Genomic DNA, 24,844 nt, shown 5'->3' on the forward strand with positions numbered 1-24,844 from the left:
CTTACTTCGCACGGCAAGAAGTCACACTGTCGTATCCTTTACAGATAATAGATTATTTTTTAACTACGGAGTTACTTAAGCCCAATGCAAGTAATCAATAAAATGCCCCCAGCTGAGCTTGCAAAAATATAGTTGCCTATGTGTACTATGCTCTTCTATTCATAAACCGACGCCATTAGAACAAAAGTTTAGATAAGACTGGAGCCAACAGGTAAACAGTGTCTGGTCTAACTGTCACCATAGGTGATAAATACTGACCCTTTGAACATTATCATCTCAGGTCACATGATGTGCCGTAGGTGTAGCCGAATCATCCCAAACTAGCTATAGGAAGCTGTTAAAGCATATCTAGATTGTGGCAGTGTACTAATTTTAATTACCGATTGGTTCTTTACTTCATTCCAAAATATTTTCATACAACACTAATGTGTAGGAAAATTGTCAAATTTTAAAATATTTCGTAAAATGAACACTTATCATTAAAGCAAGGAACTTACGAGATTAATTTAAGTCTGGTTTTAAAAACATTTTAATAATAACAATATGAGCGTAAAACAAACAACATGAACTAATGTTCACATTAAAAACATGTGCAGACATATTCTATTTGCATCAGAAGTACTTCTATTTCATCTTGCCGATCTTACATAACGTACTGTGTAATACACATCGCTAGATATAATAGTATTTACTGCGCTCAATCAATACACCCCCGCGGTTCTTGAAAAATTATCATCCTTTATCTAAAATACATTAATCTGAAGCACACACAATCTACATTTTCAATACTCTCTTCTTCATAACTGACCACAGTTCGTCATTTCGTTGTTCATTCACGAAGGAAGTGGAATTCATCAAATATTACCTGTAATTAATTAATTATTCATATTATCAATTACTAAAAAAGTGTTGATGGCGTTATTTCGGTAAGACATACTGTAATAAGTATATTTAACAAAACCAACAAAATCTGGAGTGAAAAGGTGGATTTAAGGTCTCTGACATCAGAAACATTGTGCAGTACTCTGGAGATTCTATCATACTCATAGTGTAAACGCGTTACTTACAAGTGGGCGTTGCTGTGGACTACATATCTTTGTACTTAACATTATGCCGAACATTTCGAGTCTAACGTAAAGGAAACTTCAGTTAAAGGAAACAACTAATTGTTAGAAGGAATAACCAAAAACTGGTATGTTTCATTTCAGCAAATTTGTGAACCACACCCGACTATAGAAATCCTTGTAATTTAAAGATGATGGCATAGTACTTTACTTTCGATTTTTGTCCTTACTTAAGGTAACGGTTTTATCTTAATAACGTTCATATTTTAACTGTTTAAATTATGATGTATTTCTTTGATTGTTGTGTCCAAGTAATGCTGAGGTGGGGCAAAAAAGTCATCTGTGATTATACAATCAAACAAACAAGTTAAGCTGCGAAGTTATAAAGTATTCTAAAATAAAGTGTGTGTGTGTTTTTCGTATAGCAAAGCCACAAAGGGCTATCTGCTCAGCCCACCAAGGGGAATCGAACCCCTGATTTTAGCGTTGTAAATCCGGAGACATACCGCTGTACTAGCGGGGGGCTTGACTATTTCCAAACTCATTCGAACCCCTAATTTAATGGTTGTAAATCCGGAGACATACCGCTTTACTAACTAAAATAAAGATGGGTATCCTAAACGGCGGTTATTACCTTAATTAAATATACATTAAAGAACAAGTAGAATTACATATTTAATTCTGAACCAAAAATAAATTACCAACACCTAACATCTTACCGAACTACATCATTCTTTTATCACTGAAGACCAGAAATAGTATGAAAATGAAAATAATTTAATATCCGGTACATCTATTACTACTTTTAAATACACATATGTGTATGTGTATTTTTAATTATTTCGTTATATCAATGTTTAAAATGTTGTACCGTAATTTATTTAACTAGTTGACCACGTTTCATCCAAAATGTATTTCAATATTCATTTCAATATTCATTTACTATATTCAATATAGTAAAGGCCCCTGGGCTTTTAACGAATGTTCTGTAATCTACAAGAATAGAATCCCATTTTTTAAGCAGTAATTTTGCAAGGTGGTTATTATAGAGAACATTTTGGCTTGCTGAAAGTAGGCTATTGTTTTCTGAAAACTGATATTAAATACAAAATTTTAGCCTTGCGGCAACATGTTGAGAACATATGATATGATTAATATGTTAACTATATCTCTTCTTTGACCTTCTTGTTATCATATTATTTTAATATCGTGACTTTATATGGGTCCTTTAACACTGTACTATTTTGCTCAATTGTCAACCTTACGTCTCTTTGTTATGTATTAGTGGTTTGTTACATAATTATACCTTTAGTGCTATATCTAGATGGTTAAAGAAACTTTCATGTTTATTCCTGTGGCTGTGTTAGATAACTTAAAATATTAATATTATTTACTTATATATTTTTTATTTTGAGTTGTTTGAATAAAATGTTAACATTATGCTACTATATGGGCTTTAAAAGTTTTATTAGAGTTAAAATGTTAACAATTAATACATAATTATCTTCTTCATTAGTACGAGCTTGCTGCTAAATATAAGTATCATTAACAATAAAGAATCCCACATTATTTTCAGTTAAATAATGTATGATTAAAACTGATTGGCTAATTGTAGAATCCAAATTAGCGCTTAGTGAAAACAATTTTTGTATTATTAGAATGAAAAAGATGGATAAAAAATCTCCGTTGATTTGAACCGTGTCGTTCGTTAACTACATTTTACATTTTAATGAACCAGCTATGTCAATTATTTGTATGAAACTGTAAATAACTCTTCTCAAACTATTAAAACGTAGTGTACTGAATCTAGCTTCTTTTTTCTTTTCTTTTTTTGGATACAAAAATCTTCACTGAACGTATTTTCTTTAAAGCATATACTTATCAATAAAATACGTTTATATTGATTTATATTGTTCTCCCTGTTTTAATTTTTTAATAATTTTAATTGGTAGTACTTAATTTCAACGAATCTGTAAAGTATCTTGTCTTTATGACGTATTAAGTAAATAATAAACACAACTTAATAATTCATCTCATTCTATCAAGAGATATCTACGACACGAACCTGTTGCATTACGTAGAAATAGGTTTACTACAAATATAACATATTGAGTTAAAAATATAATCTCATTTTCACATTATTTTGAAACATCGTTCTTGTAGAATTTTGTTTGATAAAAGCATGAATTATATTGTGCTGCTGATAATGTGCATATTTTATAGTGAAAATATGTCAACGATTTGTGCAATTTAAATCACCAAATACGTTAAATAACTTCAAAAATTACAGTGCTTACTAAGTAAAAACTCTATATATCTAAATATATATAATAAAAATATAAATGTTAAAGTTACTATGCAATGCTTTACTGACTGTGGTTTAAAATCCTGGTTAAAAGTATTTTATAACTCTTTTGACAGCCCAGGTAACGAAGGTATTATCGTTCACCGACCTTGGTTTCTTGATTATACTTGAAGTTGTTTTAGCCAGAAGAGTAACAGATTTATAGAAAAAATGAAGTAAAAAGTGTAATTCTACAATAATACACCAGTACAGTCCTGTTAACTCAAGATCATAGATGGGTAAAGAGAAGACCCAAAGAAAAATGGCTTGTAGTTCAAGACAAATTTACTCAAGCTGTAATTTATTAATATCTTCTAATAATTAACGTTATTTTTTAAAGATTTTGTAAATATAAAAATCCAATTTCACATTTTGAAAGCAACTAGTGAAAAAGTTATAATTTATAGGTGTTTAATAATGCTACTGTATTGAAAGATTCCACAAGGTAGCCATGCAATTTCTATAATTCTATAGTATCTGCTTGTTTCTTCATTTAAGCTTTCTACAAGTGCAGTTATTATTATTATTGTTTTTCACTTATAAATTCAGTCGGTTTATATTACCCACTAACCAGCTAAAAGTTTTCCACAACACATATAATACCACTACATATTGACAATTTCATATAATCCTTTCTTTTTTTTTTCAGGCCTAGCATGGTCAGTTGATTAAGGCACTTAACTTGTAATCCGAGAGTGACGGGTTCGAATCCTCGTTACACCAAACATGCTCGCTCTTTTAACCGTGGGAGCGTTAAAATGTGACTGTCAATCCCACTATTCGTTGATAAAAGAGTAGCATAAGAGTTGACGATGGGTGGTGATGATTAGATGTCTTCTCTTTTGTCTTACACTGATAGCCCTCGTGTATCTTTGCGCGAAAAACAAACATTTTTTCAGAATAACAAAACTGACTGGTCACAAGCAATCATGATATTAGACTGAAGAAAACTCCTTAATGAACATTTTCACAATAGAGGGCAGAAACATAAATACTTAGGGTTAATGGTAATTATTATTTGTTTGTTTGTTTTTTGAATTTCGCACAAAGCTACTCAAGGGCTATCTGTGCTAGCCGTCCCTAATTTAGTTGTGTAAGACTAGAGGGAAGGCAGCTAGTCATCACCACCCACCGCCAACTCTTGGGCTACTCTTTTACCAACGAATAGTGGGATTGACAGTTACATTATAACACCCCCACGGCTGAAAGGGCGAGCATGTTTGGCGCGACGGGGATGCGAACCCGCGACCCTCAGATTACGAGTCGCACGCCTTAACACGCTTGGCCATACCGGGCCCAGGTAATTATTAAAGCGATATCTTAGTTCCCGTACAACCTTTAAAACTACTTATTCCATTGCCGCTCGTGCTCGCTCCAATAACATATACTACAGACTACTGCTCAACATTACAGTTTCGATTCCATCAAAGTTTCGGAAAAGACGGAAATGTTAACTTTAAATCACATATCTTAAAGTGTGTTTGTTTTGGTTTTTCATAGACTCTCTATTCTATTAATATCTAGGCGTCGTTTTCCAAGACGACCTTAAGTCAAACCTGAAGATGTCCATTGAGGGAGTTGAAAGAGACATGTGGTCAAATGAGATTGGTGTTTCTTCAATATCCTTTGACATATATGCTATGAAAACTGCCTTTTACTTTAGCGGTGACGGAAAGCCTGTCAGCCTTCAAGTCATTGTTTATCATTTTGTTAGCGGATCCAGAGATGTGTCCAGGATTATTGCTATGGCTATGAATATCAGAAGGTTCACCTTTGTAGCTACGTAGTGATTTTAGGCACACTATCATCATGGAGCCGGTTATTCCCTTCTATATAGCATAAACTTCATCGTGGATAATAACAAATCTGCAACAGTCCACATATAATGGTTTGCTCTTAGTCTACTAAAAATTATACAATCAATACCATGCCCACAGCATGTTGCTTATGTAATGATGGAACTACCAGTTCCTTTTGCAACAAAAATCAAACATTCATAGTTGTATAGATCCTTGGTCTGCTTTCATACATTAACACACCTATTCGATGGAAAAATCAAATGATGTTTAATATGACCATATTACTATTCTTCTTGCCCCAATGGATCATATTTACACACTTACTCATTTCGAACACCAAAGTATCAGTGCGACGTTACTTGGAAATTAAAATTTATGAGAAAGCTATAGAGCATAACAAAAAATAATATATAAGGAATTACCTTCATTTCAAAAGGATTCTTCAATATATAGTTGCAAGTATGCCAATTATTCCATCATCTTAAATAACCTGAGAAATAATAAACAAATATAGTTTTAGACATTCAGAAACTTTTCTCAAAATATACAAAGACTATGGCTATACAAAAGCACAATCAACAGTGTGGTGTCTTACAAACCGGGAAATAACAATGAAAGAAAGAAAAATATATAAGTATTCCCATATAGTCAAACTAATTAAATGAAAGACAGATTTGACAATAAGTTGGAAATAGCATCAGAGTTTAGAAGAGAAAAGATGTTTATTAAAGATCTAAAGTGACACTTAGCATACTAATAACAAATAAACATGACATGAAAAGTATCCTGGATTCTCAGATCCAAAGGTCAGCTTCAGTATTCCATAAAACTAACAATATAAGCAGTGCTTTGTTTTACATTACCGGCTTATTTCATATAAACGTTTATTAAACTGATTAAAAATCAATAAGTAAAATATCTTGAAAATATGATATTTTAGCACGTGCTAAGATTACATTCAGTTTTATTTCATTCAAGAGTTTGAGCATTGTCTTCCATGCCACAAGATTTGTTGTTTGAAAATTAATTAATACGATTTTGTTTAATTTTGTGTGAACGGTATTAATTTAAATCAGATTTGACTATTTAGTAATAAGTGTTCATTTTTGAGCTACAAAACGACATGCTTCCAATTTACAATTTAAAAGTTTACAATTTACAGATTAATAGTTTATAAATTTACAGCTCAACGGAAGATCTTAGTCCAAAATCGCTATCATATGTATGCAGTTCTTTCATAACACCATTTCTCTAAAATTTCAACATAAAAAGTAGAAATATCAAATAAAACACCGTCTCTTAAACACACAAATAACGATATTTTATAACTTAAATAACCAAATCTTTTAATATGAGGACTATCATTAAAAAAAAAAGTTTAAAATCTACAAATTGTTACAAAGAATACTAATTATTTAACTCGTATAATGTAATAAATTTAGACAAATATTACTAGCTTATGTACTACACGTGTGAGACTTATTTTTGAGTCAGTTAATAAAAGCTAGAAATATTCTAAAAGCCATTTTTCTAGACTACTAAATGTATTTAATAAATTAATTAATCCAATAAATAAATGAATTTCAAAGCGAGAAAATTTCATATTCAACTTGTGTCTCATGGAAGGTTCCAATTTTTCAATAAACATTCATACAAATGGTTTTTAATGAGAGTTGTTTGGCCTTAAATATGAATTTCTTACAAACATATTGAAAGGGAAGAATAGACTTTTCAGAGGTAAGATAAGACCAACCTTTTAGATTCTTAATTCAGATGAACTATTCCAGCTTCCTGGAAACTATAATTATGTATTCTATCTCAGTCCCAAAGTTTCAATTTATTCAACAAATGACGTTTGATTAGCATTGCAAAATATTTACTCATTTTAATGCATAGAGTTACAAAGGAGTATTCAACTGATTAAAACTTAAGTTTCTCTTGAGCAGGATCTGAAGTATAGTTTCATTGTTTCTGATAACCCTCATTGAATAAATCACATTCTTTGCGTTTCTTTCGAAAATATCACATTATCGTACTTTTCTTTTAATTAATCAGAAAAAAAACAACATAAGTTTCTTGGATGACTTCGAAACAAAATCATTACTACTTGAAATTATTTTAAGCGTTATGTTCGTAACTTTTGACTCCATTTTTATAAGTTAAATATGTAACATGTATTTATGGACTGTGTGAACTAACACATCTATTGTAAAATTCAAAAACTACAATATATCCCTTTAAGCAATATTTAGATTTCCTGTGAAATTAATTTGAAAATTTAGGATCACGTCATGTTTCTAATCTGTAATTATATCCTTTTTAGCTTATTTAGATTGATTCCTAAAAATAAAGAGAATCCACGATGTCAGTGTTTAATACACATTAGTTAAAGTTTTAGTGTTATGGTTTTGAAAGATTAATAAAAACCATATTGTTGATCAAAAAAGTTTAATTTCTTTCTTCATCAACTCGAGATTGTTAAACAGTTATTATGACGATTATCAAAATAAACTTTCTCTAAGTCACAAATACATGGCCAGGTGAGTTAAGGCATTCGACTCGTAATTCGAGGGTCGCGGGTTCGAATCCTCGTCGCACCAAACATGCTAGCCTTTCAGCCGTGGGGGCGTTATAATGTTACAGTCAATCCCCCTATTCGTTGATAAAAGAGTAGCTCAAAAGTTGGCGGTGAGTGGTGATGACTAACTGCCTTCCTGTTAGTCTTACACTGCAAAAATTAGGGACAGCTAGCGCATATAGCTCTCGTGTAGCTTTGCGCAAAATTCAAAAACAAATAAACAAACAGAAATACAAAACTCAAGTATTTTCCTGTTTGCATCTATATATATTCTGGATAATATTTTTACCTCATAGTATCAGGAATCTATTAAATATCTTATGTTTATATTAAAGAAAAATGTTTAATTAAAAGTTAAACTTATTTTAATTATCTATAACTACACTTTTACTTGTTTTCACAGCTATTTCGCACATTAAAAACAAGGACTCCCACACACACAAATCGGTAAGTTTACAAACTTACAATGTTAAAATCCGTGTTTTCCTACCCCGTGTTAGGCATAGCAGATGACCCATTGTGGCTTTGCTATAAAATAAACAAACAAAAACGAGCAAATTGCATTAATTGATTTTTGAAATAAGATTTACCAAACGCATCGTTAATTTTTTAAAAGATATTGTTTACAGTGGAAATTACCATAGAATTTTTAAGCAGAAATCGCTAAAAGTTAAAAACATTAAACAAACGTGGCGTCAAGTTAAAGTTATTTAGACGAGTTGTAATGGGATCACGCATTCGTATTCACTACGATACAATTTTTCTATCTTTTTTACAAAACAAGTTCAAAGTCCTTTAAGTTTCTTAAAGCAGATCCTTCACTTACACTCAAATCAACTTCCAACTGTTTTATAGCCATCGAAAAGGTTTGTTTTTCACAAACTAAATCTAACCATTCACTTATTAACTTGGGTACCACAGAATTCAATTTGTCTTTGATTTAACGTATTCTTGTTTTCTCATTAAAAAAAACATTTTCATTCTTTCTCGCCATTAATATTTTTGTTGTTGTTGTTTTGAATTAAGCACAAAGCTACACAACGGGCTATCGGGGATCTGCCCACCATAGATTTCGAAACCCGGTTTTTAGCGTTGCAAGTCCGCAGACATACCGCTGAGCCACTGGGGAGCTAACAGTCGTATTTGATTTCTTTTATCTTGTGAAATATGTTTGTTTGATATTTATTAGTTTGTCAAACTCTTCCTATTTTATTTATCCTGGTAATTCTTAGCTAATTTGATTTCCGTTTTCAGTACCTCCTTATTCATTGAATTCAATGGCTTTAGAGTTATAAGAACTATTTCTTTTAAGGAGAGTCGTCATTTAAATTCATTTCTTTCCACATCTGTCTTTCTCGGTTTATATATTCTTTCCTGTCCGATTGTTTTCCTTGACTTTAAACTCATATCTTTGTCTTTCAACTTTACTGTTTAAAAAATTGCATTTCATTATACTGCTAACGTGGTATAACAAAGTAACTGCTTTATCGTATTCTCTGCCTTTTTACTATACGATTGTTTGGTTTGTTTAAACAGTTTGTTTGTTTTATGTAAGTCTTTGCCTCATTGTTACTAAAGCCACTATTTTTTTACTTTCCCTTTTTATTCTCGTTCTTGTAGCACAATTTTTTTTTCACTTTTCTGTGTCACTAGTTGAATAAACTACAATTTCACGAACACTTTATATTAAATATTTCCATATATACCATATATATTTCCATATTATTATATTTACAGTGTTAATTGTTTGCAAGAATTCGTTACTCTAATAATCTTGCAAATAGCTACTTCTAAAACATATTGTCATTTATAAAGACGCAATAGCTTCGTGTAACTTTATCAACAATATATTATGATATTTTCTAACAGTCTTAACTTACTTCTTCACATTCTTCTGTTCTTCTCATGCGTCCTAATCAGTCTTCAATAAAAGTACATGATATGTAACATCTGTACCCAAAGTTATTGTTTTTCTTCTTATTTGATAAACAGTTAAACTTCTCCATCTGTTTCTTTAAAAAATATTTAAATATTTCTGGAATCTTCCCAAAACTTTTGTCACAATTGTGATATTTTATGTCATTTCATTAGGATTGCATATAAAAAAGCCTGCAAAGTTGTAAACGAATATATATATATGTATATATACACGTGTGTTTGTGTGCTAATAAGCCCAAACATAGACATATACAGATACAGAACCTGAGTACTTTAAATGTTCGTTTAAAAAATGACATAACTCAACCAGTACATCAGATAAATGAACTGGAAAGCAGAGCCTAACTAATGAACAGGATATAAGCATACATAACGAGAAGCAGTTTGCTAGATTTAAGAAATGAAACTTTTGTATAATTTTTTGGTCAAATTAAAATAACCGTAACTTCATATTTTTAATTAAACATGTACAAAACACTTATTCAATTACAGAATTAATGTTTGTTCCATATTTCCACATAACACAATATATCTAGATATCAAGCCAAATTTCCTCAACAAACACTTTATACAAAATATTTGTTAATTGTAGTATTTTTTACGTGTAGGAACAAATTAAGTGTATTATATTCAAAATCAAAAAAGTACACCGATCCATAGATAAACATTCCCCGTCGCACCAAACATGTTCGCCCTTTCAGCCGTGGGGGCGTCATAAAGTGACGGTCAATCCCACTATTCGTTGGTAAAAGAGTAGCCCAAGAGATGGCAGCGGGTGATGTTGATTAGCTGCCTTCCCTCTAGTCTTACGCTGCTAAATTAGGGACGGCTAGTGGAAATAGCCCTCGTGTAGCCTTGCGCAGAATTAAAAAACAAAAATAATAGACATGTCCTTCCTTTACTTATGTATTCCATCTTCAGGACATAATACTAATAAATTATAAATAAATGAACCATAAATATAATATGATCGACCCAGTAGTTTCATATCATATCAATGAATGAGCAATAAATTATATGTTAAAATCAGTCATATACAAACAAGCTAATCATAAACTTTGTTTTGGAAATTAGCAATAACTATTCTATTAACAAGTTTTTAATAATAAATCTAAGTGGACACCATACAGATATCACAAAAATCAACAATAAACATTACATTAAAAATCGTTTAAAAATACAAATAAATGCCTTAGATATTGTATGTTACCAGTAATTAATACAATTTTCTTCATAAATATAGCCAAGTATTGCCATGATATAGAATGTTTACTTTAACATCACACCTATTCCACATGGATAATTTTTCACAATGCATCATATTCGAAATTTGAAACTTTATTTCTTGTTATTAACTAGATTAGACGGGCTTGTGAATTTATACTTCTTAAAGTTCGTTTGGGTTTGATAACTGATTTTCCATAACTCAGCTACGCAGATTTCGAAAATAATATTGATCTTTTTCTATCAAATAAGGATTTGTTAACAAATTAATAAGAAAAAAAAGCTTTTACTTATCTATTATTATATCGTTTACTACAATAGCATTTATTATTGTTGCCATAGGATTCTAGACGATTTATAATACTTTTGCATCACGATTAGTCTAGAGTCTAAACTCTAGAGAATTCTGTAGCCAGTGGTTTTCAACATTTTAAGCACAACAAAATGTGACCTGGTTTCAATAAAGAGATTCCCTTATGTAAAAGTACGTATGAAAATCTGAACTTGATGGAGAAAAGTGAACATGATTTTCCGATTCAGCGTACAATAATTACAGCAGAATGTCTAAACAGTTCAAGACAATAAAATCATTGCACACATGCGTAAACAGAATAATCGAGCACTAATAAAGTGACTAGCTAGAATTTTCTAACAAATATATATGTCGTGGTCTAATCGTTAGCGTGCCCGTAATATGGATACGAGGTTTTATTATTCGCGTCCCGTTGAGGCCGTAGAACGACACTGTTTAATGACGAATGCGTCATAAGAGTGATGGTCACATCCCACTATTCGATTAGAATAGCAGAAGAGTTGATAATGGTGCTACTTACTAGTTAGATGACTTTTCTCTAGTTTATCAGTTCAGAACTGAAGAACGGTTAGCACGTAAACTGTAATAAAGTCATGGTGTAATTTTGCGCTAATATCCGGAAAAACTGAATAAAAAGTGCATATTAATGTAATAAACCTTTGCCGTTAAAAATAATCTTTTAGAAATGTTGTATTGCAACCGTGCTACGTTTATAAGTAACGAAACTTATTATTATGAAAGTTGTCACTTCAAATCATCTATTCATCTTTACCATGGTAATGCTGTGTAACGCACAGAGCCTTAGAAAACAATATGTACAGTAACCTGGAATCTGCTCTTTATCATAATTTGAAAAATAATTGTAAGGTTTGGTTTAAATTTCGCGCAAAGATACACTAGAGCTATCTGCGCTAGGCGTCCCTAATTTAACAGTGTAAGACTAAAGGGAAGGTAGTTAGTCATCACCACCCACCGCCAACTCTTAGGTTACTCTTTTACCAACGAATAGTGGGATTGGCCATCACATCATAATGCTCCCACGACTGAAAGGGCGAACATGTTTGGTGTGACGGGGATTCAAACCTGCGACCCTCAGATTACGAGTAGAGTGCCTTAACCACCTGACCATGGCAGACAAAATGCATTTGAAAGACCTCATTAGATTATTAAATTATTGATTAATCCATGTATTATTATTCCTATAATTGTAAGGTATCTGATGGAAATCCTTTTCCACTGTCTTAGATTATCTTTCTGATATTATGGAAGAAGCAAGATCGTGTCGTTTTTCAACTGTCACATTAAAACTTAGCTTTAACTACAATTAGGCCACTTGATAATCAAAATGTGACATTTTTACGAAGTGACCATTCAACTAAGCATTGAATTTGAGCATTACATTACAACGCTGTTCGCTGGCGACATAATGGGCTAGTAACGTATCCATTGCAATGGTATTTGAACTTCACAACGCTTTGAGTCAATACAATATACAACCCATTAATTCAACGTGTTGTCTCAGAGTAGATCAGCGATAAGTTTACTAACTTATATCGCTGAGATTCCTGATTGGATTTTGCGTGATGAACATATTGTAGATAGTTCTTTGTGTAGTTTTAAACTAACATACAACAAACAAACAAAATTTGTATGTTATGACCCTAATGGCTTGTACAGGAGTGGAACAAAGGTAGTAGGTCTGTTTCAAAACAAAGTTTATTAGAAACTAAACGTTTAAAAACACTAAATTTATCGAGTGAGATAAAAACTCAAACTGATGATTGATCATTCACAGAAATAATGAGAAAATTCAAATGAAAATCAGAATATAAAGAAATATATAGTTTTGCTCATCATTGTCTCGACGTTAGTTACTGATTTAGTGAAAAGACATCAGCAGTCAAACTTTGAAATTTCAACAAAGTGAAAGAGAAAGGTATATAAAATAATTAAAAAGAACTAATTTAAAACTAAAAGCGAAATCGAAACGAAGTATTATCGTCCACTAAACGTATTTGAAAATAAGACCTGTTGAACACGACATACGTCTATTAATCCTTTTTTATTATAGTCTTTATTTATTTGGATTTCTGTTATAAAAATTAAAACGCTTTAAAAATTTTAACGAAATAACACAGCTAGCTCATGCCCTCCCCCTAGTGGCTCAGGGGTATGTATGTGGATTTACAACGCTAAAACCCCAGTTTGGATACCCATGGCAGGCGCAATACAGATAGCCCATTATGTAACTTTTTACTTAATTATAAACAAACAAAAGCTAGCTCGCATTTCCCACTTGAACAAGTATATAGACAGAGATCCACTTTCTACTATTCTTCTACTTGTTAAAAATATTAACATTGTTATGGGTAATGAGACTAAAATAGTACTATTCTCCAATTGTCTTACTCTCGTATTTCTCATAATACTTGTGACAATGCGGTTATTTGAAAAGCATAAGAAAAGTTATGTTTTTAATCGACTTGAATAAGTCTTAAAATGTCTGGGAAAACATATTAAGTAAAATTATAAAATACAAGAAAACAAAAATAACGTTTCACTTAAGTGTTACTGTGAGAGACAATGAGATTTGAAAACAATTATTTTACATCAGGTAAAGGCTTAGTGTTCAAATTTTAAATGCAAAATAAAATTTTATAATAACTTTCGTACTGTTTAATTTAATTAGTTTATGTATTTAAGTGTTTAGGTATTGAACAAATCATACTTCAAGGTGTAACATAAGGTAATATATCGAATGAGAGTGCTGGCTGTTCATCGGGTAGAGTTCCGGATTTTGGACCTTCTTAACCGCATTCGAATCTGTGCGATACCCTAAAATATTTTCCACACTTTAAGCTGTGAGTGGGTGATACGAACAAAAGTCAACTATTTAGTATGGATGGTAGGGTGCTGCTAACTTCAGTTTGATTATTTGTTGAAAAATAAACATGGCGATAGAAAGCGTCAAGGTTTACCATAAATACAAATACTTATTGAATTAATTCATTATGAAAATTGCCCAAATATAAAAGGTAAAAATGACGCTTAATTATTGTTTTCTAAGCAGAATATTTTTTTTCAGGAAATATATACATCAGTAACATTGATAGAAAACATACAGCAAGTACTTGAGTAAGTTGTTGTTTTGAATTAAGCACAAAGCTACACAATGGGCTATCTGTGCTCTGTCCACCACGGGTATCGAAACCCCATTTTTAGCGTTGTAATTCCGCAGACATACCGCTGAGGCACTGGAGGGCAGTTGAGTAAGACTAGAGTCAGAACGTAAGATTTAGCAATTTCGATAAAACTTTTATCTAGAGAACCAGAGAAACTTACATAAAACAATTAAACATTATCCACAACACTTGATACTTACCAAACACTTTTAGTACAAAAGATACTTTTGAGCCAAATGATGTGATTACGAATCGACTTATTTGTTAAGAGGATTGTTTGTTTTGAATTTCGCGCAAAGCTTCTCGAGGGCTATCTGCGCTAGCCGTCCCTAATTTAGCAATGTAAGACTAGAGGGAAGGCAGTTTAGTCATCACCACCCACCACCAACTCTTGGGCTACTCTTTTACCAACGAATAGTGGGATTGACCGTCACATTATAACGCCCCCACGGCTGAAAGAGCGAGCATGTTTGGTTCGACCGGGATTCGAACCCGCGACCCTTGTATTACGAGTCGAACGCTTTAACACGCTTGGTCATTCCGGGCCACAGAGTGACGGTACCAGTAATAAAACTCAAGAGAGTGACGGTACCAGTATAAAACTCAACAGGGTGACGGTACCACTATTTTTGTTTTGTTTGGAATTAAGCACAAAACTACATAATGGGTTAGCTGTGGTCCTCCCTCTTCCGGTATCGAAACCCGGTTTCTAGCAGTATGAGTCCGCAGACATACCGTTGTGCTTCTAGGTGCGATGCCAGTATTCTATGTGTCTAAAACAAAGAAATTCACACAAAAAACTTTTAACACAAATACTGCTCTGTTTGTAAAGGGGTTCTGAAGGATAATAGATTCATTCCCCAAATACCTCTCCCTTCGCGTAATACAATAAGGTATAAAAAGCTTCGCACACACTCTTTTAACAGTATATGTATGAATATTTTATGCTGGATAAAGTACTTCACTATTATTAGTTAAACATGCTGATAATACTATTTTATGCATTTCATTGAAATAGTTTCATAGAAATTCTTCGAAATGTTTGTATTTTTGTCTTTGTTCTGTGCTTTATACATTTTTTATTGAATTTCGCGCAAAGCTACATAAGAAATATCTACACTAGCCGTCCCTAATTTAGCAGTGAAATACTAGAGGGAAGACAGCTAGTTATCACTAACTCTTAGGCTACTCTTTTATCAACAAATAATGAGATTAACCGTTACATTGTAACGTACCCTCGGCCGTAAAGGGGAGGATGTTTGGCGCGACGAGTATTCAAATTCGTGACCATCAAATTAAGAGTCGAGCGTCCTTACCACCTGGCCAAGCCAGACCATGTTTAGAAATATCTACTCAAATAAACATTTGGTTATCTCTAGTGTTTATATCCCACCCTTGAGATACTTGGGCATGGAATCGTTGACAAGAACACCTTTTAATTAATTTGAGTGCTTTATTTTATTTTTAGTAATATTTTTTGTTTTACATGTATGATAAAAACTATTCTAAATGGACTATTCATTCATTCAATTGTTTCGTAAACTCTTGGTTCTGTTAACAAAACGAAAACATAACAATCTTATATCCTTACGGTTGTAACTAATGTAATTGTTTGGTATTTCCCTAAGTTGCGAATAGCTGAAGTCTGTGATGCTATTGGAAAACAATATGCTATCACTTTTCGTAGCTAAAATTTAAAAAAAAAGCTATAATTTTTCTTGAAATATATCTGCTAACTAAACCAGATTATGAAAATAGCTTGTACTAAAACACTATTGTAATTGTCTTTAATACGTTTTTAGTTAGACACAACGAAACATTAATTGTATAATAAATCTTTGTAGAATGGACGGCAACTGCCTATTGTGGAGACACAAGTGTAGAGGTCGATATTTCGAAAGTTTTCCGCCTTTTGTCTTCAGGCGTCGCCCTCTACACTTGTATCTCCACAACAGGCAGTTGCCATCCATTCTACAAAGTTTCATCATGAACACCCTGCCTAAACAATCTATCAAAGAATGAATTTTGTATTTACAATATACCTTTAATCAACATTGATACTGGGTATGCCAAAACCTGTTTATAACTACGAGTGAACAAAACGGTTTGTATTGTCTCTGTTATTTCATGGTAAGAGTGTTTGTTTAGTTAATATAATGTCCATGTGCTTTGTGCGTATAAAAATTATCGTTACAAGAATGTTTTATTTATAAAGCATTCAATTTCTTGAGTCTACAATCTGAACTTCCTATTATGAGTCGTCGATATAAAAATGTTTTCTCAATTTCTATATACATATATATATATGTATAATTCTTTGCAAAGAACATTTTGAGAAGATATTGTGTTACAGATACATCTGATTAATGAGCATTACTAATTTTAGCTTTAATTATGTTGGTCAATTGTATTATGATCAAAAACGGAACAAATGTCATAGCTTTGCAGTACCTATGTAAAGCTAACTTGGTTATCCAGTATGTGCTACTTTAACTAAATAAACTGTATTAGAATTATACTTGTACGCATTTTTATCTAAAACTAAAGACGCCAGTTCATTTTATCGTCACTATACCATCAGTATTAAAGTCGTAATTTGGGGAAATATTTTTAAAACTAAGCCCTGTGTGTGTATGTGTTGTTTTAGCTAAATAATCATTATATGAATCGTAGTTTTCTGGGTATTTACTTAAAACTGTCTGAGACGCCAAGCCTAATTGGTTCACCGTTAATTATGTGAGCTTATAATGCTAAAACTGACTTTTGACGCCTGTGGTAACGAATATTGTTGCTTCGTGCTTAGCTATAAACAAAGAAACTCAGACGTTCCCTAGGAATACTTTAACAAAACAGTTATTATTACAATCATAGTTTGTAAATAGTTATTTAATGTAATGTCTTTGAGGTTGAATAAGTTTTGTAATAACTATTTGAATTATAATAAGTTTTATATGCAATTACGCCTCACGAGAGAAATACGTATTACCATAATTAAATCATATATAGTGTTATACACTGACTTTTCTCTACATTAAAATACATTTATTTCCGAACTTTCGGCCCTCTTACCGAAGCCTTCATCGGGCAGCATTGTACTGAACAACAAAAATTCGTAAAACTGTGAAACACTGCTTTTAACAGGCAGCTTGGCAATAGTCGTAACAATAACTGACATCTAGTATAGAAGTTATTAAAAATATAGAATTATGATGAACATAAATATAAATAAATCGCTTCGACATAATAAACATAATGAAAAATATAATTATAAGCATTATATAGAGAAATAAAAATGAACGAATTTCTCAATATCAAATAATACATTGTAATATTAAAGGTTTAATTTCACATCGAAACCACGACAAACTATGTTTCATGTCTTTTGTTAGTAGTAGTCATGCAGTACTGAGTAATTATTATCCGTTGTTTTGACTGACACCCACCGGTGGTTTATTGTCTTATCTTTGGATGGTAATAGCTTCCTTCATTTTCTACGTTTGATGTTTTGTTCTACATATTTTGTTTCAGCGTTTTTTAAGTTGATAATATGGCCATTTTCCTGAACGTGAAAAGTTATAGCTGATGTGTTTATAGTACAGTTCTTAATATATCTTTGGTGTTCTTTGAACCTTACTTGAAATGAGCGCTGTGTTTCCCCAATGGCATAGACTAGTATAAACCATGTTCTTTGTGAGAAGACTGTGAAGTTTATTCATTATCCTACAACAATTTTCTTCTAGGTTTGATATATAAGGAAGAAATCCTTTTTTCGTTTTGATGTGATTTTCAGATTGTGAGTCATTAGTAGGTGAGACAGATGAACCATATAAGACACGTTCAATTGTTTCATTTGGATACCCGTTATTCCTGAAAATCTTCTTAAAATGTTTAAGTTTTTCACCTACTTAAAGTAAGGACCATATACTTGTAGCTCCAGTTCTTAATATTTTGATAATCCCAGTTTTGGCAGTTGTTGTATGACATGAACGATGTTTCAGACATTTTCTTGTCTGAATCTTCTTCCGATAAAAAGAAACTACACAGAAACTTGTACGTTAATACCGCTTCGACCGCAAATCTGAGTTTAGCGGATAAAGTTTCGCACAGTTGTGAAGTAGCACAATGTTTTTGTTAATGTTCTACCAAATCTTCATTACTGTACATATCTGTGTATATTAATTAAAGTTCCCTGTATTTGGTGCAAAGTTGATGTTAGAAAGTTATTCTGTTACTGCTTTCTCCGTATTTAAAAGTAAGTATACGTTTGTCCAACATCATCCCCTCCCTTTGGTAAATTATCGTTTAACAACATTTTCAAGTCATATACAATGCGGACCAAAGCAGACCTCAATAAAGATATCATAAATACCTAGTTATTTGTATCTGATAGGATTTGTTCGTGTGGGGCTGTTTAGTAGTTGTGCTCACACCTGATTCAGTGACCAAGTAAATACAAGTTATCACGAAAGAAAACCTGACTTGTAGCTTCGTTAGTTTTGGTTTTATTGAGGAAGAGTTTACTATGACATATTCTGTACGATAAATAATCTTAATAAAGACAAATATTCTGCAGCCCATATACATGACTAGTTTGTAGTCAAAGTAATAATTAATCAATGTTAGGTTGGTTTGATTTAGTTTGTTTTGAATTTCGCGCAAAGCTATACGAGGGCTATCTGCGCTAACTGTCTCTAATTTTGCGGTGTAAGACTAGAGGGAAGACAGCTAGTTATCACCACCCACCGCCAACTCTTGGGCTATTCTTTTACCAACGAATAGTGGGATTAACCGTCACATTATAACGTCTCCGCGGCTGAAAGGGCGAGCATGTTTGGTGTGACAGGGACTCGAACCCGTGCCCCTCAGATTTGGAGTTGAGCGCCCTAACCACCTGGCTGTGTCAGGCCAGGAATGTATGAGAACTACATTTTCACATTGTGAAGCAATTTAGAAAGAGTAATTCTACCGAAAAGATATTACCTTTGTGAAGGGTATGTAATAGCCCTTTATGATGAACTATGGCAAAGGTCGTCCGTGTGCCCCAGATGCATATCACGTCATGAAGAAGGATCTTCATCTGAAAAAGCGATACAAGTCACAAATACATACGTTTCCTCCACGATATTTCTATTGAATAGTCGCATACGTCATAAAACAAATATTCATGTTATTCCATACAAAGATATGTAAACTGAATTATTGGCATCTTCTATGGGCTTCTGTACGATCGGACTGTTGAAACAGGCGCCAGAAAACTGTCGTCCTTGTACATTATATAGATTATGGGAAACAAGTAGAAAGGCGCGGTGTGCTTCACACACGAAAGTTTTATGACAGAGCCATTTTTTTTATAGAAACACCACTTTGCAAGGCTATTTCCAAAATGTACGATCATCAGGTAGAGCAGGATCGGACGTACAGACATGAACAATAACGACGTAGTGAGGTTCCAAAATCGTTTTAATATAGGGTATTCAATCTCTGTGTAACTGCAATACTTCTACAGATACTTATTTAAAAAATAAGTCCTAATCATCCCATATGTGTTAACTAAACCAGTGGTATTAAAATCGCATGTTTGGTTTATACGTAAGTAAATCATAAAATATATAATCTTAACTGAATCGTGTATATTAGACGTCAAGTAGTTCACTATTCGTTACGTTAACTAAATATTTGTAATTAAAAGAACAATTTTTGTCAGTCACTTCATGCATGCATGCATGCATGCAAGCTCACATGGAACCCCACTATCCCTATTTGGCTAATGGTACAATGTTATTTTTTACGAATATACGAGTGCGAAGGTGAACGATATTTAACGTGCGTAGTTACTTGTTTCAGATAAATATACAAACGCGAATTAAAAACATGTATACAATAAATTTACAAAAAAAGGACTACAATTAATTTTTACACTTCGTAATTCGATAATTTTAAAATTTCACTATTATTTAACTATTACACATTTCAACCATTTCAGTAGGGGCGCCTTAAAATTGAAAATTAGGTCTGAAGTTTAAATACACTTCGTACGAGAGGAAGGAATTTACCCCGATGGTAATAAAATATTACACTATTTCCGTTATTGGTAGTAATGAATTCGATGCTTTGTTAATACGTTAGGAAAGAGTTTAAAAAAGTTGATACCATAATGGAAATAAAACAAAAAGAAACTGAAATAACAACAAATGAAGAGAGTTGATTTTTACACTTCTTGATAAGACACTTTTAAAATTTCACTGTTTATAACATCGCTTTATTAAGAAATTGGTCAAGAAAAAGTCTCAAGTTCTTATTCACAGGTAGCAATTATATACAAAGATAAGATGTTTATACAAAGAAAGCTGTGTATACAGAAATATTTCTTTTATAGTCATTTTGTTTTTTACCGTTATTTACTTTCAATCTAAATACAACTCTATATTCTCTTTAGTAGGTTATTGTTTCATTCTTGTCCTGCCGCATAAGACAACAGAAGCATTATTTCAAAGAGTTGTCTATTTAAAACGTATACACTTATCATATATATATAATGCTTATAATAATTCATACAGCTCTTATTTCATTCGACACTATCTGTTACATCAGTTAAATCCATCAAAATCGAACTCATTATTTTGTGAATACTTCTATAGAACAAAGTTTGGTTTATTGGTATGTGCTATTATTACCAATAAACTGCTCTATGTTTCTTCGACTGTCCAGTCTGACTAATTTTTAATCGAAAAACTTCTGCACTTTTACTGTATTATTCATATACATTTGTTTTCATAATTTGATGCATCACACCAAAACATGATTTCTGTTTTAAAAACATTTATGTATGGACTTTTAACCTTTACATATTTCTAAATATGTAGTGTCAGCTTAGTGCTAAGTGCTGTATCTTTAGTTTTAAAATTTAGTTCTACTATTTTGTATTGTTATATCATGTGTTTAAGAGTTTCTCTGTTTTGTTGAGTCATTTATTATCTGAGCTGACCATTTATCATAAAGTACGTTTTCCCAGAAAAACAGGGTTGAAAGTTTTCTGCAAAATCTATTACATTTGTTAAGCCTATACGAAACGTGATAAATTATATAATATTATTCAAAAAGATAATACGCTCTAGATTAATATTTTTTTTCAATGATGTATCATAATTATCGTTTAAGTGAACAGACCATGGTGAAAAATAAGCAGTCGTTTTCCAAAAACTATTAAGAAACTCACATGTATTTACCAGTCGATATTTTTCTTTGAACAACACCTACTGTAACCTTTGCCCCTTGAAACGTTGTCATTACTATAATTTGAAGAAAGCTCTATTGACCTTTCCACCGGCCACATTCGCTCAAGTTAGTAAAAACAGAGGACCCTTGACCCGAGTCCGGATTTCTCGGGATCTCATTCTCAGCCACGGTAGCTGAATGTTCGCGTCGTTGGGGGCACGTGGCGCGAGCTGCAGTGACTTGTTTACTCCAGCAGAGGAACTTGCAGTAAGGAAAAGGAAGCGGTCTGAGAGGAAAATGCCAGAAAGGCGCTGTTGAAACGACGCTGAAAGTGTGTCCGGACACTTTATATAGACTGAACACTATCAAACATCGCCTTATATCACTTGTCCAACGACCAGCCTGTTTCACCCCGGCCAATTTAGTACTGGTAAGTTTGTTATGTTTCTGATAGAAAGATCTGATAGCCATACTCTACAACTGGTATTGGGTTTCAAGAAGGCCTCGATAACTTCTCTCGATAACCGACTAGACGAGTTAGCCTTGGACACGATATTCCACAAACAGTCAGTCTGCATGTATTAAGAAAATGGAATTAGAAACGAAAGGTTCCATTCTTTTAATGAAGTCTCAGTGTGCTATAAATATTTAGATATAAATATCAAAGAGAAATGTGTAGGGATGTACTAAAAGTCTAAATAATATATATATATGACCAGTGAAACCTTTGGATTGTGACACATGTATTGGTCATACTTTGGAGTACAAAATCAGAACCTTATCACCAGTTGCAATTTTCAAACTGTTCATTTTACCATTGTTATTTGAGCCACTAACATTTTTCGTAGCTTGCGGTATTTTAACTCTGAAAAATATTTTAGATTGATTGTAATAAGTGAAATTTGTCATGATAATTTTTCTCGCTTTTGTTGTTACCAGAGCATAAAAACTATCTAATTGTTCACATGAGGCAAATATGGTTTGTCTGTTGATCAATATATTGGTTTTGTTTCGTGATTTATCGTTTTATGAGAAAATGATTACATCACATATCACAGTCTTTCTAATAAAGCACATGAAATTTCAGGGACTATTTCTGTGAATTTTTCAAAAGACACGCCATCCTGAAATTATCTTATGGTGACCAGTGTTCGTTGCATGTTGATTATATATTATATCTTTAAATGAGTGTACTTGTTTATGCCTTTTGACTCTGTTTATAGATGTGCATGCCTCTAGTTTTAGCTGTGTATGTGTCTATAGATGTGCATGCCTCTAGTTTTAACTGCGTATGTGTCTATAGATGTGCATGCCTCTAGTTTTAACTGCGTATGTGTCTATATATGTAATTATATCTTTGGAGAATTCAGTAGATTTGCAAGTTTGTATCTGTTTCTACTGGCGTGTCAGAAGTGATTCTGTGATATATTTATGGGCGTGCCCAAAGATAAGTAATTCTATGACTTTGTCAGTAGACAAATGTTTGTGCATTTGTTTCTGTGTGAATATGTATATTGAAAGATATATGCTAGTTTGTAAATTTTTCTGTAGCTGAGTCTATAAAAACGTGTTTGACTGAGAATTGTTCTATGAATGAATTTATAGATGTAAATGCATGTAACTGTTTAAACATGTAGATACATATGTTGGAGGTTACTTTATATGACCGATTCCATAGTTTCTACAGATAAAATATGGATAAAAAGTAACTGTTCTTAATTTAAATTATTGGGACTTATTGGAGTTTTCAGGTGATTTCGCTTATCCAACTTCCGGTAGAACAGATTTAAGGAAGGTTCTGTAAACAACATTTACAGAAGTCAAATAATTACTCTCATTTAAAAAACAAATTCTGTAGTAGAAATCGCCTACAGTCGCCAAATAACTGTACTCTTCTAAAGAAAAAGATGAATAAAAACCATTTGTATTGGTTACACTTTGCTCACCCAAAAGGAAATGCCTAAAAGGAATCACTTGCAGTCGTCAAATAACTGTACTCGTCCAACGGGAAACGTTTAGTTAGGATCACTTGCATCGGTCTTACTATGCTCGCACAAACTTGTAGAAATCACATTCAACTTTCAAACAACTGTACTTTTCCAACAAAAAACATTTAGTAAGAACTAATTGCATAGGTTAGGCTATGCTTGCCAAAAAGGAAATGTTTGACAGAAACCACTTGCAGGCATCACAAAATTGTGCTGGAAAGGATTTGGTATTAACGTTGACTTTTAAAAAATTATAAATATTACTCTCGCAAACAGTTAAACCGTCACTGGATTTTAACTGTCAGATTCTGGACAGTTTTAGTCACACTACAAACAGACTGTTAGTAGTGAAAAAAAAAACAAATCTAAATGAGGTTCTATCTGGAACCTTAGTGAATTTTATTTCTCAATCGACAAGCAATCATCGGCACAAGAAAAACTCGATTAAACATGTCACTATAGCATTGGTGAAACTTATTGTACGTGAAGGGGCAAAATAACTACACTGACAGGAGAGAAAAGTCGAAACTCCGAAGTTCCATTATATATATCTCTCCCACGTAAATAGAAGTTTAATGAATCTCACTACAGATTTCTAGTCGATCTTTCCACTCAAGAAGAAGCATCTTATATTTATATAAAGAAAGTTACTATTATATTTGTGATAAATAGAAACAGTGTATTTGTAATGGAAGTATGACTGACGATTTCGTTTTATACCAGTTGACCTGCAAATGTCTCTTTGATTTGTTTGCAGAACCCTTTTGCTCAACCGTCCTGAATAAGCTGTAAAACCTATAATGTTAAAACTTCGAATTGATTTTGGTTGTGGAAGACAAGTCTTATTACTGGTTCATGACACGACAATAGAATATAGAAGTTTTGCTATTAGCTTATTTTCTGAAATATTTAACTAAACAGTCAGTTCCACTTGTTTTCTGGTAGATGTTGAAATTTGGCATTTGCCAGCCTGTAACTTTTCAAGTTTTTAAGTAAGCATTAAAACAAATCTTAAAGGCGTTAAAACTATGTGTTTGTAAAATACTTTGTCAGTTAACTGGACATTTTTAAATACAGTTCTTATTCGACTAGCTACTCGATTTTTGTTTACTTTGATAGAGAGCTATTTTAATTTACACATATGCTTGTGTAATTTCTTTTTAAAAACATTCTACTGACACACCTGAGTTAGACATAGA

General features: G+C 32.4%; 3 protein-coding genes across 24 annotated transcripts in view; 2 read left to right on the plus strand and 1 right to left on the minus strand.

The window, feature by feature from the left end:
• LOC143223166 (uncharacterized) overlaps nt 1-21,802 on the minus strand; it is a 101,933-nt gene extending 80,131 nt beyond the window's left edge. For 10 of the 21 annotated variants that reach the window (XR_013012702.1, XR_013012696.1, XR_013012698.1 and 7 more), the window contains exons 1-3: nt 21,659-21,798; nt 19,423-19,519; nt 5,630-5,697 (exon numbers count right to left, since the gene is read on the minus strand). Coding sequence is in view for 2 of the 21 variants with exons in the window: in XM_076450739.1 (XP_076306854.1) it covers nt 19,423-19,519 (97 nt within the window). In the remaining 19 variants the exon portion in view is untranslated. Of the gene's footprint in view, nt 1-5,629; nt 5,698-8,250; nt 8,314-19,422; nt 19,520-21,658 lie in introns of all 21 variants that reach the window. The other 11 variants (XR_013012707.1, XR_013012701.1, XR_013012708.1 and 8 more) reach the window with 6 other exon arrangements.
• On the plus strand, nt 182-7,658 carry LOC143223168 (uncharacterized). Its single transcript, XM_076450745.1, has 3 exons — nt 182-1,192; nt 3,486-3,704; nt 4,933-7,658. The coding sequence occupies exons 2-3, from the start codon at nt 3,644-3,646 to the stop codon at nt 5,193-5,195; spliced, it is 324 nt and encodes a 107-aa protein (XP_076306860.1). The 5' UTR covers nt 182-1,192; nt 3,486-3,643; the 3' UTR covers nt 5,196-7,658.
• LOC143223164 (uncharacterized) overlaps nt 16,391-24,844 on the plus strand; it is a 49,800-nt gene continuing 41,346 nt past the window's right edge. Inside the window, exon 1 of one of the 2 annotated variants that reach the window (XM_076450733.1) lies at nt 16,391-16,546. The gene's annotated coding sequence lies outside the window, so the exon portion shown is untranslated. Of the gene's footprint in view, nt 16,547-21,948; nt 22,088-24,844 lie in introns of those variants that run through there. The other variant, XM_076450731.1, reaches the window with a different exon arrangement.

The sequence above is a fragment of the Tachypleus tridentatus genome, chromosome 8 (genome assembly GCF_004210375.1).
Source record: "Tachypleus tridentatus isolate NWPU-2018 chromosome 8, ASM421037v1, whole genome shotgun sequence".
In the NCBI taxonomy this organism is placed as follows: domain Eukaryota; kingdom Metazoa; phylum Arthropoda; class Merostomata; order Xiphosura; family Limulidae; genus Tachypleus; species Tachypleus tridentatus.